Source organism: Athalia rosae, chromosome 4, assembly GCF_917208135.1.
Source record: "Athalia rosae chromosome 4, iyAthRosa1.1, whole genome shotgun sequence".
Classification (NCBI taxonomy): Eukaryota; Metazoa; Arthropoda; class Insecta; order Hymenoptera; family Athaliidae; genus Athalia; species Athalia rosae.
The window spans coordinates 4,673,706-4,694,536 of record NC_064029.1 but is presented as its reverse complement, the minus strand read 5'-3'; the positions used below and the strand labels follow the sequence as shown (position 1 = coordinate 4,694,536).

The following is a 20,831-nucleotide window of genomic DNA, read 5'->3' as shown; positions in this document are numbered from 1 at the left end:
TTCTTTATACGTCACCGCACGGTAATTCGTTCCACTTCTTTCTTTTTCACTCTTATCGTGAGATTGTCAAAGTAGCTCGCAGCTACATACGATATATCGTATGATAACAATTTTTTTTCAACGATAAAATTTCGATCTACATTTAGAGAAAATTTTTCCTCCCGCGCACTTTGTAATTTTCACGTGCGGTTGATTCAACGGACGTTTCCTCGTATAAGGTAATGCGAAAGTTTCATCTTCGCGTGCGTGAACTATACCTGTGACGTAGAAATCGGGAGTATCGTGTACTTTCATTTGCAGCGAAAATCAGCTGACCATCGGCGTCGATTGATTCGATTTTCATGTATTCTTGGAAATGTATAGATTGCCGGTCACGTATATTCTAGGCGTATCATATCCGCGGTGAAGACAATGGATGAAATTTCTTTTTTATTCCACGCACGCCTTCCGGTCGTAATAATTGGAAGGAGTGATTCGATTCGGTTGATATTTTTTTTTATTTTTATTTTATAACGCGTATTTCGTTGTCGTCATCGACTGCAACGACCGATCATCGACTGTTGAAAAATGGACAACCATTAGATATGAACGCGGCGCATTTTTAGTACAGTATTAGTTATTGTGTATCGTAAAAGTGCATGCGGCGGCGAATTTGCAATATTATAAAGTGTGCTTAGCTGCGGACAGAGTTAGGTATACGATAATGGGCATCGAACGACCACCTGCATTGACTCGATTTGCTAATGCGCTTGTGCCTCTACTGATTTCATAGCTACGATTACGACCGATTTTTACTTATAAGTCAATGTTGCCTTGACGCGGGGTACTCTTGCCTTGGCATCGAGTCTCTAAGATACACGTAGTTGTATAATATAAAGCTTTATTCATTTATTTAATTACTTTTTTTTTCCTCGTGCAATATATTTATCTATTCTATTTGCATCAACTGTATGCACATCTGCAAATTTATCGACAGTAGGACAGCGGTATCGAATGTAGATGTGTATTACAAAAATATTTTTTTTTTTTTTCGTACGGAGTCGAAACATATGTGCAGTCAGGTTTTCTTCTCGCGGAAATGTGGAATACAATTTCTTATATGCACACATTTGAAATATATTTTCTGCGGAAGAAGGGAGAGAATCGAAATTGAAAGAAAAAGAATAAAATTGATAGCGACTCTTGGTAGAATATTTCGTGCGTTATCTCGGTATAGCCTGTGGTGGGTGGATCCTCGTGCGGTTCGTTGAAAAATTCTTTTTTTCTTTTTTTTTTTTTGAAACGATTTTGTTGTCACGGTGAACCTGGCGATTTTTCGAAGTAATTTTCCGGGCGGAACAATCATCAACGGAAATTTTTTGTTTTACAATGTTTATCGTTAATCGTTAATCTCCCTAATTATAATTTCTTCATCGATTATGAGCGTGTTTTTGAACTTTGGTTTGTACAGTTCGACACACGTAGGAAAAAGTAGTTCGGTGAATTTTCTTAATTTTAAAACTGGACAGTGAAAATTCAGTGGTAATTTTTTATCGAGTTCACGTTTTTTTTTTTTTTTTTTTTTTTCAACACGCACGAAAGGATTCGAAGTTACGACAGCTTTACACGGACAATTGTGCATTATGTTTTCAGACGACTTTAATATTGTACAACACACGTTCGACGTGATAGAATTTTTTATTTTCCCTTTGTTATCAAAACGCCCTTGGATAATATCGTAACGTAAATTTTTAATTAGTTTATTTTCTCTCTTCGACCGCGCAGGGGTTAGTTAACGTTAATTTTATACGTAACGTGTCTTACATAACGTATTATTAGTGTATGGAAACGCAATTATCGGTGTACATTTTGTATACACCTCGTATGTCGAAGTTTGCAAACTAGTTTAATTGAATATAGGTATTGCAACTAATTTAGTTCGAATAAATGAAAGAAACTTGAGAAGGCTTCTCCTCGTAACCGTTTCGTTCGTAAGCAACAATTAACGAACATGTGTAGGGTATCAGAAATTTATATAACTAGCTACGTGAAACAAGTGTCTAGACGATATAGTATCTTTTCGTACCAGTAGATATATGCTTTCTTAGAAATCAATCTCCACTCTAATCAGTCGCGATAAATTCACCTTCTAGTCTTCGGCTTTGATGGCGTTTTTCAGTTCCTTTTTCAGATAATTGTAAATTTACTGCGCCATTCATGATCCCCTTCAGTCACCTGTCTTATATTTATCAAACATGTATAAGATAACACAGGTGAACGAAATTTTTATTTTATTTCCGTCCCCTCTCAAATAACCACTTTTTATTATCGAGATACAAAGGCCAGTGTGCAATCTCCTCGTACGTTATTTATTACAACTCAATTAGCTTCACTTCTGAACACTAATTTGGATATTTTAGACCCACGAAATTCTCTGGCTAAAAATGTTTTCGCATCCAAATACGGTACAGCCGTTAATAGGTGTTAATCGATCTCGCGAATATACGTGAATTTGTATTCTTCGTGGGATGCGGGGATTTTATTTGGTGATTTTTTTAACGAAGAAATTCACCATTCAGAGTCATCGATCATTAGAGCGTTCCGTTTGTCGGTCGCGTTTCTACATTCATATTCGTATGGGGCGTGGTGATTTCAACGACTGTATAGACGTGGAGTATGCCAAACGTACACTCGGGAATTTCAATGCTAACCACTTGAGCAACCCTCGCGTCCACCTCACACAATATGTCGCTCATATTGCGGCTTTTGAGTATAGGTATTTTAATGGGTAAAGATCTCATCGGATTTATTCGAGAAGAGAAGAGGATTTCTCACTTCAAAAGACGTGGATCTGATAATGCGGTTTTAAATTAATTTCATGTATGGAATTAAATTTTCCACTATCTCTATACGTTCCGCACATACATCGGTTCGAAAATCATACAGGATGAAACTCGAGTCCCACAATGAATAATTACTGCATTGTATACACGTATGCATATGAGGATCGCGTGATTTTCTTTCTCTCCCTTCTTCCATCCTTTTTTTATTTTTTTATTATTTTTTCAAAACTTTTATTTGTATCGATGATTCAACCTGCAGCAACGAACCTGTTTTTCAGACTGTTAAATTAGCGATATGAGCGATATATAGATTATATTAACTCAATGCGATTATCGTCATTCAAGGCGACGCACGTACCGAGTGAGCCCGGAAAAAAATCAAGTCCATTTTTTGTCCCCATTTTCTTTGTTTGTTTGACAAAGTGATTATTTTGATTCGTAAGCAAAAAAAAAACAACTTGGCGCGCTAATTTAGGCACCGTGCTTTTTCTTCTGCTCATTATGGTCTACATACGAACCAAAAACCACGACATAGTCTGACACGAAAAAGTGACTGAACAATATCCACATGTATCCCGTATGAATGATTTCAATTTTACTTCATTTCATTCTTATTTCATTAATTTTGCTATTTTATTCTTGGAGTCTGCGGTTTGTGTGTCACGTCTAGCCTTGTGAATTTAATTTTCGTCGAGCGAATGATATAAAAAATATCATAAACTGCGTAGAGTTTAATAAACCACGCGGTAATCCCTCTAGAAGTGGGAACCACATATCACTTCATCCTGCTCGGATACTTTATAAATAAATTGATAAAGGATATTATCAGGTAATCTTGAATTACGTGTTCAACGTCAGAACTTACAGACTGAGGAAAGGAAAAAAATAATCAAATATGTTTTTCCGCTTCGTCAAACGCGCTGGTATATTTCGAAAGATGAAAACATCTGTTCAAATGTTCGACAGATGAACTGTAATGAATTTTCGTTCTATAAGTTAATATTATTTACATACAATTATACAACTCTCATTTCTTGGACTTTGCGAAATGAGTGATTCGTGCCGCTGAACGGTGATGACATTTTATTCGTTTGCTGATTGGCTGAGGGGCCGATATATGTAATTTTTCAAATATGTCAGTCAGCCAAACGCTACAATTTATGGTTTTTCAATTAAATCGAAAATTGCCAAGCCAAAAAACGCCAAGCTTTTAGCCTTAGATTTGTCTCACAGTTGGGGCCAATATCCGACCTTTTTTTCATTTGGGTTTATATGCTAATCCTTTGCAATATGATCTCAGGACTCCGAATTCACGTCCTAAATTGATTTATCTATAGAATTGATCGAGTTATCGCCAATTTTTCGCTTTTTGGAGCAGAAAAATGGAGATATCTCGGTGGGAAAAATTCGTAGCTCAATTTGGCTTTGAGACTCGTGTTCCTCAGGTCAAAATACGTAAGTGTCATTGAATCGATTTTGAAAATACTTCATTTTTGGCCCAAAAATCGAAAAAATTCCCGTTCAAATTTTGTCGATTTTCGACCAAAAAAAAATATTTTATTTTATATGCTATTCTTATGTATTTCGACCCCAGGAATCCGAATCCGGAAGTTAAATTGATCTATCTGCCAAATTGATCGAGTTATCGCCAATTTTTCACTTTTTGGAGCAGAAAAATTGAAATATCTCGAAGGGAAAAAATCGTAGCTCAATTTGGACAACGGATTCGTGTTCCTGAGGTCAAAATACATTAGAAAAGTGCCATACGATCAATTTTTAAAAATAAAAATTTTTGGCCAAAATTTGAGATTTTTCCAAGGGGTACCCCTTACGATTTTTTCAAATTTTGGCCAAAAATTTTTATTTTTTAAAATTGATCGTATGGCACTTTTCTTATGTATTTTGACCCCAGGAACACGAATCCATCGTCCAAATTAAGCTACGATTTTTTCCCTTCGAGATATCCTCAAATTTGTACCAAAAAATGCGAAAAAATGAGCATAACTCGGTAATTTTTGAAGATACATCAATTTTTCTTTCGGATTCGGATTCCTGAGCTCAAATTACATCAAGATAGACTAAAAAATCAATTTTTTATTTTTGACCCCAAAAAGCTGAAAATTGGCGATAACTCGGTCAATTTTAGAGATAGATCAATTTTTCTTCCAGATTTGGATTCCTGAGGTCAAAATACGTCAGAAAAGTGTAATACAATTGATTTTAACAAATCAAAATTTTTGGCTAAAATTTGAAAAAATCCAAAGAGGTACCCCTTGAAATTTTGTCGATTTTGGGTCAAAATCAACATTTTCTTCTTGGGTTTCCTATGCTATTCTTATATATTTTTACCCCAGGGACCCGATTCTGGAAGTCAAATTGATTTATCTATAAAAGTGTTGGAGTTATCGCCAATTCTTCGCTTTTGGAAGCAGAAAAATTGAGATATCCTGATGAGAAAAATTCGTGGATCGAGAAAAAAGGAAATACTGATAGTGACAATTGAAAAATTGAAAACACGCCGCGTATCTCGAGAGATATAAAAAAAAAAAAAATCGGTGAATCTAAATTCGGTTCAGTCGGGAATGGAAAAAATTGTTTCACTCCAGTTTTGAGACCGACTACCTTGTTCCTCGAGGTTCGAGATATTTTCCAGTTGCCTGTTCTTTTTCACGCGGGGAACCGGTACATCGATTCGACACCACGTTGGTGTTCCCGAGAGTACGACTCGGCGGCAGATGATAACACCGATAGGTTGACGTGTCCAACTATGTACGGAAGTGTGCGAGAAACCGGGAGAGGAGGTATCGCGGAGCGGATTCTCTGCATACGTAAGACCGGGGAAATGTTGTGGTTGACAGGGCTAGCGGTTGGTCTTGCGGTTGTCGCAGCATTTGCGATGTCGGCGTCGTGGCCAACGCACCAGTTGGCTCCTACCCGGTGTTCAGTCTACATCTCGTGCTGTTCGGTATTAAACGACTTTCTATAATCGACCGTATTATTACCAGCCGGATATTGAATCGTGAACTTCCGCTGTTCGGTTATCGGATCTCTGTACAGGGGTGTTCAATTTTCCTGCGACATGCGATACCCTTTAAATTATATTTCAAATTCATCGGGTCACTTTGAGCTTGCAGTTCACGCTGCGTCGATAAGCAGCTTCTGGTTGTTCGAATGACTTTTCAAACGACCGATTGCTATTTTTGATCGTATCGATTCCGAATCGTTTGGTATTTTTTAATTAAGTGTCAGACGATATGTTCACGCGTGAAACTGTATCTTGTTTGAAACAACATGGAGTTGCGGACGGATTTGATGTTGTTAAAACACCGCATCGACATCTCTTCATAAACCACAACGAAGCAAATGTTTGTAATTTAACAATAAAATAAAACAGAGTTAATTTGATAAAGAACAAAGATGTAATCTTTTATCGTATAATAACTACTGTAACTGAACAGTGAGAACGATTAACCGGTGTCTTCAATTATGGAATTGATTATATGAAAATAATATCTCCCCTGTATCGTTTCGATCGTATACTATGTGTAGCGTAATTGTATATCTTGGATGAATTTACAAAATTCATCAAATAGCATGCTGATGAGGTTCGATTACTTGATTTACATAGTTGCGTTCCCTAGACCGATGGAGGGATGCATAACTGGAAACTGTGCCAAATTACAATCGATTTACGACGTGAAAAAGAATCGAAATTACATCCACGTCGCTCTTCTCCTCTTATCAGGTGATAGTTACATAAATTTAAACAAAAATGTGTTGTCAATTAATTCCAGTTGATCGAGTGGTGTAACGTTAACAAATATATAGGTATATGCTTCGGTATCAAACAGTACGTGGAGGTATGGTGCAAGGTAGTATGTATTTGCTCATCTCTCGTACGTGAGTTTGGGGCCCACTTTATGGAGATGTAATACATACATTTATGATGTGAACCATTTAAAACGACGTAACCGCGGTGGTTGTGCCTCAAGGCCGTGAAAATAGATTCTCGTTCTTTATATTTTTCTCCTGAACGTCTGGAATTGAAAAAATTTTTTTACATTCCTTGAATCTATTTTGCATGTGTACCTTGTTGATCGTCGCTGGTATCCGTGAAGCAGGTTATTCAACGATTATAATAACTCCACTCCACTGCAGTAATTTTCAATGCAAACGCGACGATCCAGATGTTCAACCTTGCGAGTTTGTCTAGTAAAAACTTGCTACCGAGTTCAAGGCTCGAAGAATGCGATCATCGGAGTGGAAAATTGCTCAATTTTTAACCGATATAGTTTCAGAGCAGAGCAGAGTTTCTAAAGTATTACAGATATTCGCTTCAGATGTACGATTCCCGCGTCTCGGACGTCAATAAATGTTGCGTTCAATTTTTCTGTTCAGAAGCTCGGAGGATCATGGAACCAGCGGAGGGAGTGCTGTCGGTCCAGCGGGAGAAGTGTTCGAGTCGCGTGGCTCCCATGTGGGTTTCTATGCGAGCGAAAGAGGCAATCGGGTTGGCGGTGTTGGCGGTATGCCAGAATCTGCCGGTGATCCCGGTGGCTATATCCCTCGCGGTCGACCTCCTCCGGTTAGCGGATACCACGTGACGTCAGCCAGGGCGAGGGATCGGCTATATCCGCGAACGGGCCCCTACGCAGCTGGCCCACCACCTCCACACATAGAACGTCATCGGAGTAGCCTAGCACCCTCGTCCTGGTCGTCTTACGAGTCCGCAACATCTCGTTACACCTCGGTACCACCTCCGCCGTCACCAGCGACTACGGACGCCTACGAAGAACCAAGTGCCGGTCGAACTCAGCACAAAAAACAACGTCGAAAATCTCGAAGCGGCAGCAGCTCACCGAGTGGATCGAGTCGATCCGGTAGCAGCAGTAGTAGCCGAAGCGGCAGTTCAGGTGCCAGCAGTTCGGCGGGCAGTAGTTCTCCGAGCAGTTCACCTCATCGCGGAAGTAACGCCGTTACGGAAGATCGAAGACCGCTGGCGATATGCGTGAGGAATTTACCGGCGCGTAGCAGCGACACTTCGCTCAAAGATGGACTTTTTCACGAGTATAAAAAACACGGCAAAGTTACGTGGGTAAAAGTAGTCGGTGCTGCCGGCGACCGGTACGCCTTGGTGTGCTTCAAAAAACCTGAGGACGTTGAAAAAGCACTGGAGGTATCGCACGACAAGCTTTTCTTCGGCTGTAAAATCGAAGTCGGTCCTTATCAAGGATACGACGTCGAGGACAATGAGTTCAGGCCCTACGAGGCTGAACTTGACGAATATCACCCCAAAGCAACGAGGACGCTGTTCATTGGAAATTTGGAGAAGGATGTAACGGCTTCGGAACTCAGGAAACATTTCGAACCATTCGGCGAGATCATTGTGCGTATAAAATATATAAACTGGATACTGTTCATCTTCTATAGTATCTTTATTAATTTTGATGTCCTGTTTGTCGCAGGAAATCGATATAAAGAAGCAGGGTGCTGTATCAAGCTACGCGTTTTGTCAGTACTCGGACATCAGCAGCGTCGTGAAGGCGATGAGGACGATGGATGGGGAACATCTGGGCGCCAATCGGATAAAACTAGGTTTTGGAAAATCTATGCCCACGTCCTGCGTATGGGTGGACGGCATCGGAGGTATCGAGAGAATACGATATAGATTTTCAAGTCTCCTCGCCGGCTCGTCGCTCATCTGAAAATATTGTTATTTTCTTTGCAGAGTGCATGTCGGAAAAGTACATAAATATGCAGTTTCATCAGTTTGGACAAATAACGCAGGTGGCTGTGGATCGGGAGAGAGGTCACGCCCTAGTCTTTTTCGAGCAAATTAGCTGCGCGCAAACTGCCGTCAAGGAAATGAGAGGGGCCGCTCTCAGGGGACGTCGACTACAGGTGGATTTTGCTTCGAGAGAATGTCAAGAAGCATTTTACGAACATCTAGAAAGACAGGGGATCGCGGGCGAGAGACCGTGGGACACCAGGCCTGCCGCTGCGGCAGCTTTCGAACCAACGTAAAAATCTTGTTCCCTGTTTTATTATATACTCGAAAACAATTATAGCGTTTCTCACACCTGCTTCGTGTTATTCTTTATTTTACTTGATTATTCGTCTTCATTATTCACACGTTTATTTTGTTTTCGCCTTTAGGAGGGAACGCAGTTTCGAATCCGCGGTCACAGTTCCGAACGCGGGTAGCAGGTTTACCCGGTACGAAACTCCACCGAGAGCACGAACGGCCAGTTACACTCGGACTCCTGGAGGCAGTAGTACGCCAGGAGCAAGTCCTGCGCATCCAACGGCAGTATCGCGTAGCACAAGACGTTACCAAACCGATCCGTACTACGAGGGTGATTACACGGAACCAAACCCGAGGAGGTTTCGGAGTTACGACGAATTCAGTCAGGGCAGCGGTGCGAGTCACGATGATTACGAAGCCGGTTCGATCGGTGACACTAAGATTCCCGACGACGACTGTCCACCCCCGCGTCGTCACACGGTACAGAGTGTTGTGACTAGTGTAGAACCGCCGATACCTCTCCCGCCATTGCTACCTCCCCCAGATATACGACACCTTCAAAAGGAACGAGTGCATCTATTGGAACAACTCGAAGAATGCCATAGTAGTGGAGACGAAAGTTTCACTCCAAAGAAACGGTTGAAACTTGATAGCGCCGTTATGTGCGAGGACGACGAGCCCGAGCTAGCTTCCCTTCTCGTCACCTCTCATTCGGGACGAAAAGGAATGGATATCAGAAGGGTCAGCGAGAGTAAAACTCTCATACATCATGGAACGCGGCGCGGAAGCTGCGAAGGTCGGGGTCCGGGACCCTGCAAGCGACGTCGGGATACCGGGAGGCATCACGAGCATCACGACGGATCTCGTCCTGGAACACCCTTGGTGGATGAGAGACCGGAAAATCTGATACCCAGTGAACCGAGAAGGTTTCGCGAAAGGAGCCATGATGGACCTCTTTCCCTTCCGTTGCCGAGGTTCGCTGCTCAAATGATGAACAACAACAATAATAGCAATAGTCGGGCTCCCACGGTACTTCCTGCCAAGGTGGCAAGTCCACCTGCACTTCCACCTCCGCCGAGTCCAAGGGCTGCACCTCAGCCACCAGCTTCACCGCCTCCGAGGTATCCGAGTCTCAGTCCTACCAGCTCAGACAGCGAAACGGCACCGCAGTCACCGAGTCTCGAAGAGAGGATTCGTTCTCTTGATGAAAAATATGAGAAGTGGTCGGGCTCGAGGGCCTTGAGCGCCGCGGGTGGTGACGCTCTCGCAAAGTTGGATACGACGTCCGAGAGATTCAGGTTTAGGCATAAACTTTTGGACTTGGATCTCCACGAGGTACAACCATCGGACATTGTGAAATCAGTGCTCGCGAAAAGAAGCGTATTCGACGAGGATTCTAAGAGATTAGAGAACTTTAACGAAAAGTACGAACCGAGAGAGTTCACTGGTGTTATAGGTGTAGGATCGATGATGAGTGGAGCAAATTTAGTGGCTAATGCTGGGAAAGTTGGTCTTCAATACCCTTTTCCCAGCCATCCACCTGTCCAACCTACCACAACGGTGACGACATTGGTTAGCACTACCTCGTCTACGTTAACAGTGTCTCCATCCCAAAAGACTGATTCAAGAACAGCCATTCATAACTGTGTACACCCCATCCCCACAACCCCAATCACACCTAGCGCGGCAGTAAAAACCGTTAGCCCCGAACTACCGCCAGTGCAGCAGTCGGTTTCGGTGGGCATAAGTAGCGTAAGCGCAGTAAGCAGTAACAGCAGTGTATCTGTGAGTAGTCTTAGCAGCAACAGTAGTATAAGTAGCGTAGTTATGACAACTAGCATCCCAGCAGCTAGAACTGGAAACTCCAGTTTATGTACGAGTCCAGCGGTCGTCACATTAGTGACGGCAACTACGACCTGTCAGACTTCTTCAGTCGTAAGCAGTCAGGTCGAGACTCCTCGAGCACGCCTCCGCAAAGATGGTGGCAACTGTCGAGATAGTCGTGACTCTAGGGATAGCAGAGATAGTCGAGACAGCAAGGACAGCAGAGACAGCAGAGATTCTCGACACAGTAAGAGCAAGGAAACGTCGAGACGAACGCGGAAGGATGAAGCTGCCAGTGAGAGGAAGCGAGAAAAAGAGGATAAAGATGACAGGTTACATCCTTCTGTCAATGTTGACACTGAACCACAGGAAAATCTTAGCAAAGATGTCAAAGACATCAAAGAGATCAAACACGAGCGGAGAGACAGGGAAGAACGGGATAAAAGAGAGAAAGAAGAACGAGAAAGACAAGAGCGAAGAGATAAGGAGGAAAAAGAGCGCCAAGAACGCAAGGAGCGAGAAGAAAAAGAAAGGCGAGAAAGAGAAGAGGAGAGATGGGAGAAGGAACGCCTGGAGAAGGAAAGGCAAGAAAGGCGCGAACGAGAAGAAAAAGAAAGGAGAGACAAGGAGAATAAAGAGAGAGAGGAGGCAGAGAGAAGAGAGAAGGAGGAAAGAGAAACTAGAGAACGTGAAAAGAAAGAACGAGAAGAGAAAGAGAGGCGAGAAAAAGAAGAGAAGGAACGTCTGGAACGCAAGGAAAAAGAGGAAAAAGAACGACGAGAAAAAGAACGACTCGAAAAGGAGAGACGAGAACGCGAAGAGAAAGACAGGCAAGAGCGTAGAGAAAAAGAAGAGAAAGAAATGAAGGAGCGCGAAGAACGAGAGCGCAAGGAAAATGAAAGACTGGAACGGGAAAAACAGGATAAGGAACGTCTCAGAAAGGAAAAAGAAGAGCAAGAACGAAGAGAAAAAGAAGAAAGAGAACGGCTGGAAAAAGACCGAAAAAAGGAAAGAGAAGAGAAAGAACGATTGGAACGAGAAAGAAGGAGAGATCGTGAAGAGAAAGAGAGACGAGACAGGGAAGAGAAAGATAGGCTGGAACGTGAACGCCGGAAGGAGAGAGATGAACGGGAACGGTTGGATAAAGAGAGGCGGGAAAAAGAAGAAAAAGAGAAACTAGACAAAGAAAAACATGAACGAGAAAAACGAAAGGAACGCGAGGAGAGAGAGAGACGTGAGAAAGAAGATCAGGAAAGGCGGGAAAAAGAGAAAATGGAAAGGGACAAACGGCGCGAACGTGAAGATAAGGAAAAAAGAGAGCGCGAAGACAGGCGCCAGGTAACTGAAAATCATCATTTACCTTCGCAATTACAACCATGCCCTTCTCCTGTAACAACCAAACGCCGAGGATCTTCGCAAGATGGCCCTGAAGAAGAAGCTAAACGAATGAAAATATCAGAACACAGACGTGACAGTAAGGATAGGCCACGACAAAATCGGAAATCCGAAGACCGTAAACACAGAAACGATCATAGAGGCAGCAGAGAAAGCAGGGAAGGTCGCGAGAACCGAGAGCCAACTGTCCAGCAAGATATCAGGGATAGTAGAGATTCTCGAGATTCTAGAGATAATAGGGATAACAGAGATATTAGGGACAATAGAGAAAACCGAGACAATAGAGATAACAGGGACAGTCAAACACGCGAATCATCTCACTGTGAATTATCAAAGGAACAAAATCGCGAGGGTAGAGAAAATCGCGATGGAAAAGAAAAACAACGTAAAAAGAGCCGTTCCGAACGAACGGAAAAAGAACTCAGGGAGAGAAGCCCCCGCGTCTCACACGAACCCGATAAAGAATTCTTGAACCGATTAGAATTATCAAGAAGAAGCGAATCCAATGATCAGCCCGTGTCTCAGCATACGAGAGATAATCAATCGATGATGGCTATACACAGTGATGTTGATAATGGAATTCTATCTACACCTGAAATGCAGAGAATCCGACATACTTCAGCTACAGACACAGATAGTGATGAACCTAAGAAGCATTCGATCTTTGATATAATCGACGATGAACCAGCTTACATCAGTATGTATGACAAAGTGAAGGCACGTTCTACAAAGAATATGCAAAAACTAGAAGAAGAAAAACGACAGGTTCGTCTGAAAGATAAGTTTTCACAATTAAAACAAAGTCGAGCTAGACGCGAAGAGAAAAAGCAAAGTACATCGTGGGACGGAGATTCTGCTAGCAGCAAAGCTATGACCGAGGATGAGGGTACTTCGGAATCAGATTCAGCCCGAACTAAATCACTATCCAGAAAAGGTTCGCGATCTCGTATTCATTCAGATACGAGCGAGGAAGATGAATCCTTCAATACCAAAATTCATAAAGTTAAAACAGAACGCTTCTCTGAGAGTGATGTTGATCTCGGTTTTGCTGATACCGAGGAAAAACAGAATCCACTTAAATCTTCAGGACTCCTCAATATCGCCACCATCAAAGAAGAACCCAGAACGTCTGATGACGAAGAAAGACTTCCTGTATCATTCCACATGGATCACCCCGTCAATAATCATGATAGAGAATCGCGAAAGAAATCTCACAAAAAGAAACAGAAACGCCAAAAGAATTCTATATCTAGTGAAGAAGGGTCAAAACCAGATGCGTCCGAAAACTCAGACCATAAAACAAAGGCCGGCATTGTAACATCTGATTGCAATATCAAAACAGAACCTAATATTGAAAACTGCGAAGATAGAATGCACGCCGAAAAGAAACAGCGAAATAAAAAAGAAAAGCGAAGAGAACGCAATGGTGAAGACAAAGCTAAGACTAGGCGTAAAAGACTTAATCGACAGGAGGGCAGGGACACACAAAGAATGGAAGATATATTTGGCCCTCTTTCCGAAGAAGATGACCTACCTAATCGATTCTCCAACAGACTTGATGATCTTCCAGTTGAAAGTACACATGGACCCAACAGTGATGGCACACAAAGACGCATCATACAAATTATTCTACAACAACTTGAACGAGAAAAAAGGAAAAAGGAAAAGAAACGACGGCATCAACCAGAGGATGAAGATAGTGTTGACTTAGCTGAGGCAGGAAGGGAAATCGAAGCTAAGCTACTTGGTTTACCAACTTCGCCTAAGCCAGTGGGTGGGGAACATCGTGATCATGATGTATTCAGGTTTACTGATGACAATGATAGTATTGAACCATCTACACCAACTGCAGTTCTAGAAAAAGTGAAAGAGAAGAAGAAGAAAAGAAAGAAATCCAAAGAGGAACGAGGCCGCAAGGAATGCCATCATCACCATCATCACGATAAGACTGCAACTCTACCTCATCTTGGTGCTGGTCCAAGTCCGCCACGAGCAAGCAGCCCATTGATTACGAAACTCATGTCACCAGTTTTGCCAACACCTAGGGATACTCTTTTGAGTCCAATACCTAAGATCCCAACTAGTGTAGCTGCCATGACCCCTGCTACCCCACAGACTGGTCATATCAATAAGCCTGAAAAGAAGAAAGACAAATTGATTCCAGGATTTGGCACAGACATAGACGAAACAATTCATGAAAATGCAGTTAAGAGCATTTCAGAACCAGAAGAAAGAGAAAATGGTAAACAATCTCGTGGTAGAGATGATTCTGAGACCACTGTTCCATCACCTGCTCCACAGCAAGTTGAAGATAAACCACGTGTCATTATCTCACAAGAAGAAACCGAAGATGCGGTAGCTGCTTTACTTGAAGAAACATTCGGTGGTTCCACAGAAGATTTCTCATATGAAGGTGAGGAAGAAGCAGAGGGTGATAATACTAACGAGCCAACGCCTGACGCACCTCAGGAAGATGTTGAGGAAATGCAACAGGCTGTCGAGAGTCTCAATGCATCAGCAGAAGCGGAAGCAGACTTAAAACCTGATACTCCTCAGAGTGAACATGATCTGCAAATTGATACAGACACAGAAGAAGATCCAAGTTATGAAACGTTCGACCTCTCACAGCCACCAAAGACGCCAGACATACCGGCGTTCTATAAATCGCCTGCCAAGACTACACCGACAGAAAAATCCGTTGATAATCATGTTATCCCTGCAACACCAACAAAAGTTTCTAGTCTGTCAACGTGTGTCATAGCACATTCATGGAACTTGAGTGACCATAAACCTCGAGATATGAAGCCATCAGCTGAAGTGGAGCCTGTTCAAGAAGCTCCGATTCGTGCCCCGATACCTTCTCAATATAAACCATCTTTACCCAGCCCAACAACTCTGCCTGGATTGCCTATGTTACCTGACACGCTAAGATTGCCAGCTGTAAGCCCACGACCTTTTACCACTACGTCCTCGTCTCATCAAAGACTACCAGTTTCACCTCAGTCTCAGTTGGGGCCGCTGCGACAAACTTCTTCAAGAACTCAGAATCCCACTTTAACACCCGGTCTCACCCCTGTACCACCATTGGTACCTTCAAGGATTCCGCCATTAGTTCCCGCTCAGCTGTCTCCCAGAGTCCCACAACAGTCTCTGAATGGACAGGGGTGTCGTGCCTCAATGCCATACATACCAAATGTTAGCAAGGCTTCACCACCGCCTCCGCCACCTCCATTACCTCCACCACCCCCACCACCGCCACTACCAGCAAGATTACCTGTCAGCGTACCAATTGCTGCTCACAGACCGGATACTCCTGTTCAGCAAATATATTCGACAGCTGCCAGTCAACAGCCAGTTATCCAACACGCTCCTGGCATGAAAGCTGTAGTTCCAAGTTATCCTCGAGGTGGATTACCCCCGTTAACTCTAAACATACCTCCTCGGCCTTACATGCCAATTCCACCCCTTGCATCAGGTTCGGTCAAAAACTCAAGAGATGAAACAATAAATAAATCTGTCATCGAGACTTTACTCCCAGTTAATCCGAACGGCCCTCAACGTTTGGTAGAACCTAAATTGTCACCAGCTATAATACCAGAGCCTCCAAGTAAGGCTTCTACATCACCAAAAGTTCCATCACCAAATCAGCCACCAACTTATATTCCAGAAACTGCTAAGATCGAGATAAGTGCAAGCACTTCTAATCCAGTATTCGGAAAACCAATCAATACTGAAGACTCTCTATTATCTCCTAAGCAGCATAAGTCACCTGTTATCACCGACAGTAGTCTTTTATCACCAAGGCAGAAGCAAGAACTACAAACTATGCAATTGTTGACAGCACATGTGCCCCGAACATCCACACCGAGTCCTGTTATCGTTGCACATAGTCAGCAACACGTTGTTCCTAAGACTGTGCTAAATATTGAGCCACCGACAGTTTCCACACCTCAGGCACTGATAAAAACTGTAGTGCCACTTAATTCTCAACCATTGCAAAAGCTGCAAACTTCCCCGGTTGTACCGAAGTCTGGGTTGGTGATAACTCAACCACAGGTTTTGAATAATCAAAGGCAAACACCACCAAATGCTCAAGGGCTGTTGCTTACTAAACCCCATATGCCACTTGTCTCAAACGCACAGCAAACTGTTGTGACACACGTACCATCTTCAACCATATCAACAAATACTGCAACTTCACTGGCAACACAGAAGCCACCTGCAGTTTTCAGCCAGTGCCAACGGCAACCTAGTTCTGATGCACAGGGTATGTTTGGTCAGAATACACAAATTGTGCAACCCATGCAGCTCACACCGCCTGTACCACCAACACAACCAATCCAAATCAAAGAGGAAGAACCACCTTGTGACATTTTTAAATCAAATGCTATTGAAACTGGAAAATTGATGGAACAAATGTCCAATGAACTTGATATGAAATTGAAACAAGAAAAGCAAGAGCTTGGCAATTTATCGACCCCAAAAGAGACAATGAATTTGCCTAACTGCACAACTGAAAATACAGATATAATTACACCTAAGATCGAACCTAGAATTCTGGATAAATCTGAAATCAAAGAAGAGGTGAAGGAAGAAGTTGTAGTCAAAGAAGAGAAGGTGGAGGATACGGAATTAGAAGACGAGTCAGTCGATCCACTAAGAGAACCAAGTAGTGATCCTTTGGCTCTAGATCCCTCGAAAGAAGATCTAACTGATAGTAAGGAAGACAGCGATTACTGGTCTGCTAAGGAGGTGAATATCGAAAGTGTAATCAAAAAAGTTGATGCTTTGTGTGACGGAGAGACCAACGATGTGGAAGATGAGACACAGCACAGTCAGGAGTTGAACAGTGATTCTCATGATACAAGTAAGAATGAAGGAGATTGGTTTGAATCAGAACAAGCAGAAAATGAAGAGAAAAAAGATATGGGGCATGACGAACAAGACGAAGGTGTAGAAACCTGTGAAACAGAAGTGACAAAAGGACGAACGCTTAGATCCAAGGTTCGTCGAGGAGGTGGCGGGCGTGGGGGTGTTACAACGCGACGTGGAGGTAGAACTTCGTCTAATGTAGCACAGCGTCGAGGTGGTAGACCATCCAGAGGAGGTAAGCATCATACCGAGAAGAAATTACCAACAGATGTTTACGAATTTCACGACGATAGCGAGGAAGACAATGCTGGTCGCCCACGTTTAATTCTAACTATTAAATCACCAGGACCTAATGCTACTACAGGACCTAATGCACAACCCGCAACACCTGTTGCTGCTGTCAAAGAAGTACCACCCGAGGAATTTATTTCTCCTGCAGCAAATACACGCAAGTCGAGACGATTGGCTGAAAAAGACGGTAGTCGCAGTACAGTGGATGATGTTATTGAAGACGTTATCCGTGGTACAGCTGTAAACAAATCTATTGTTGCAGGTGTTCATGCAACTAGACGTAGTACTAGACACAACAACGCTCCACGAGGTGCGCAACAATTACAACCCCAGCCAAGTCCCGCAGAATCACGAAAGTCACCAAGGGCAACACGCAAGGCTACTACTCGCAGAGCTTCAGAGAATAATGACGACAGTAGTGAAGAGAAAACTAAGGAAACGATGCCTACACCGCAGGAAGTTGTGAATAAACCAGATGCACCTGTCAATGAAGAAACTGTAAAACCTGTTGAAGCTCCCCGAGAAGCTGTTCTACAACCGCAAAAATCTACTCCATTGGAACCTATGACACTTATAGATCCAGTTACAGGAATGCTAATTCCAATGCGAGAGTCTGAAGAAGGGCAGTACATACCAGTGTCAACTGCAGCTGGGATTGTACAGACTGCTAGGTCTATTATCGAAGCACAGGTCACAGTTACCATCAGCTCTTCGAACGTACAAAACGAAACTAGACCGAGATCTGAGAGCGTCCTATCAAATTCATCTTCCCAAATTTCTACTCCAGTGGAAGTAAAACAAGAACACAATCCACCTGCTGTCACTGTAGAACAATCAACCAATCAGCAGCAACAGCAACAGCAACCATCACTACAGACTCAAAATCACTCTCAGCCGCCACTTGCTCAGGCCCAGACTCAGGCTCAATCTCAGATTCAAGCTTCGCCTCAACCTCAGCCACAGGTACAGGAACAACAGCTACCACAGTTACAGCCCCAGACTCAGTCCCAGGCTCTACCACAGCCACAAACGCAAGTCCATATTCAGACCAAGTCTCAGCCCACTGTAATAGCTACCCCACAATCACCTATTACGCAAACAACATTATCAATGGTGAAACCAAAACCTGTATCACCGAATATTGTGGTAACTCAGTCAACTACGCCAGCCAGTCAGGTGAAACCACCTACCAGTTTGAAAGCCCATGTTCTGAATGCCAACAAGCTCGTGAATCCAGTACTGCAACCAATCATTACAAAGCCGGCTATGCCAAATCTTCCTAGCCAGACCATAGTTCAAAATATTGTAAAGCAACCGGCTCAAGCTGCCCAAGGTCTTCATCTACAAATTCCAGGAGGAAAGATTCCAACTTCTAGTCTTAGTCCACGAATGAAGGCACATCAGAGTAATGGAGCAAACACAAAACAGGGACAACCAATGTCTCCTGTATTAAACAGCACTACTCCACCTAATCCTAAACAGCATTTGCTACAGGCAGTTAAACAACAACCAACAACTATTGTCAATCTTCCTCAAAAATTGCCAGTAAGCGTCCATCCTAGTAATGTTGTAACAGTCACATCGCAAAGAGCTCTTCAGCCTCCCGTACAACCAGCAACGCTAAAAACTGTTGGTGGACAACAACATCCATTGAATCCAAAAGCACATTTACTTCAAGCCGTAGCACCTCCAATAATGACAGGATCAGTGGCCAGTCCTCCAACTCAGCCACATCTCATTGGTTTACAACCAGTTGTAACTGGTGCAAGCTGTTCGAGATCAACAATACCAAAATCTCAGGTATGTACTTTAGGACGATAATGATTTGCTCCTAGTGCCATATGAATTTTACTAATCTCATTTAATTTATGTCAGATTTCTGTCGCAATGGAACCACCAAAAGTTGAAGTATCCATGTCTGGTTGCATAATGGTTCCCACAGCCAGTCCACAAGGGCGACCAGTACCGATCCCAAATTATGAAGCATCATTGGTAAATATTGTTAAATTTACTAAGAATTAGAAATAGGCATGACGTACTAACAGGTGATGGTGAAGTTCCAAAATCACAAGTTACAGGATATCAGAATCAATATCTCACCATAAGTTCTATGATTAATTTCAGCAATTTTACTATAATTTCATTTTAAAATTGTGAACAACTCTGTGATCTTTATCCACATTTTTTCCCAGTTGATTGGGACTTTTAAATATTTTGTAAATAACTCATTAAACACATTATGTACTGAAATCTTCCATAATAATAGTACATACTAACTGAATTGACAGCTTATAAAATGAAACTAATATTGCTTGGTTTTGGTAGCATGGCGCAGGTACCACTCCGTCCCCAGGGGGTCAGTATGGGCTAGGCCCTTCTCATCGCTCCCAGAGCCCCCCATTGCCCCCACCTGCCCACCACCATGCTAATGCTCCTCAGGTACTTAACTCCCTGCTTTTGCAAAATAAATGAAAATAATGCATGATCAAAGTAAATGAATAATATCTACGTATGGTGAAATAGATTTGAAATAAAGAATTAAAATAAATATATTAGAAACTATATTAATCAATGATGTATGATTTTAGGGAGAAGTTGTTAACCATTACGGTGGATTATCTCGCGGGGATATTCAGGCTCATTACATGCACCCACGAGTTTTACAATATCAATACCTCCGGGCTCAACAGGAGGCACTTACTACACCGCGCATCGCGTATCACGTACCAGGAACAAGATCTCCTCATTTGCCATTAGACCCAAAGCTAGAGACAGGTGGAGATGAAAGTCATAGTCCACCTCTGGAGTTGAGGCGAGAGAGAAGAACACCCCAAGATCGAGCTACCGATAGCCCTCAAGTGGCTCAAGTCTACATGTTGCATGGAGCAGCTCGATTGCCTCCGCAATACAGCAGTAGCAATGCCTCCATAGCTGCTGCAAGCACGGGTGCAAGAGGAGGGTATTATGAACCCCCAATGGCGCATATTAGATCACAATACCCAATGGCAGCCAGTGAAGCTCCAGCAGATGGAGCTATTACTCCTGAACGCCCTAGAAGATTACAAGTTTCAACACCACCTCATGCTTCTCAAGTTCCACCACAAGCTGATTCGCTATTGATGCTCCTTCAGAGATACCCTGTCATGTGGCAAGGTTTGCTGGCACTCAAAAACGATCAGGCTGCCGTACAAATGCATTTTGTCTTTGGAAATCCTAATGTAGCCAGAGATAGTTTGCCCTGCAATAGCGACGGATCCACACCACCGCTCAGAATAGCTCAGAGAATGAGATTGGAACAGACACAAGTCGACGGAGTTGCTAGAAAAATGCAGGCATGTATTTTAAGCTACTTAATACGTCCATCCTCAGTGAAATTGACGCAAAAGAATAGTTAGCTAATAATAATTTTATTGCAGACTGATAACGAACACTGCATGTTGCTGGCGCTTCCTTGTGGACGAGACCACATGGATGTTCTTCAGCAGAGTAAAAATCTTCAGACCGGATTTATTACCTATCTCCAACAGAAACAAGCTGCAGGAATTGTTAACATAGCTGCACCAGGCTCACAACAGGTCAGTCAAACTCTTTTAGAAAGAATA

General features: G+C 42.8%; 1 protein-coding gene across 10 annotated transcripts in view; it reads left to right on the top strand.

Moving 5' to 3' along the window:
* Positions 1-20,831, top strand: part of LOC105688934 (protein split ends) — a 78,171-nt gene that overhangs the window by 54,722 nt on the left and 2,618 nt on the right. For 2 of the 10 annotated variants that reach the window (XM_012405578.3, XM_048654952.1), the window contains exons 3-10: positions 7,221-8,208; positions 8,288-8,468; positions 8,551-8,842; positions 8,979-19,029; positions 19,105-19,221; positions 19,555-19,668; positions 19,818-20,561; positions 20,646-20,804. In XM_012405578.3, coding sequence (XP_012261001.2) covers positions 7,221-8,208; positions 8,288-8,468; positions 8,551-8,842; positions 8,979-19,029; positions 19,105-19,221; positions 19,555-19,668; positions 19,818-20,561; positions 20,646-20,804 — 12,646 coding nt within the window. Of the gene's footprint in view, positions 1-170; positions 219-5,436; positions 6,188-6,463; positions 6,568-7,220; positions 8,209-8,287; positions 8,469-8,550; positions 8,843-8,978; positions 19,030-19,104; positions 19,222-19,554; positions 19,669-19,817; positions 20,562-20,645; positions 20,805-20,831 lie in introns of those variants that run through there. The other 8 variants (XM_048654951.1, XM_012405584.3, XM_048654948.1 and 5 more) reach the window with 8 other exon arrangements.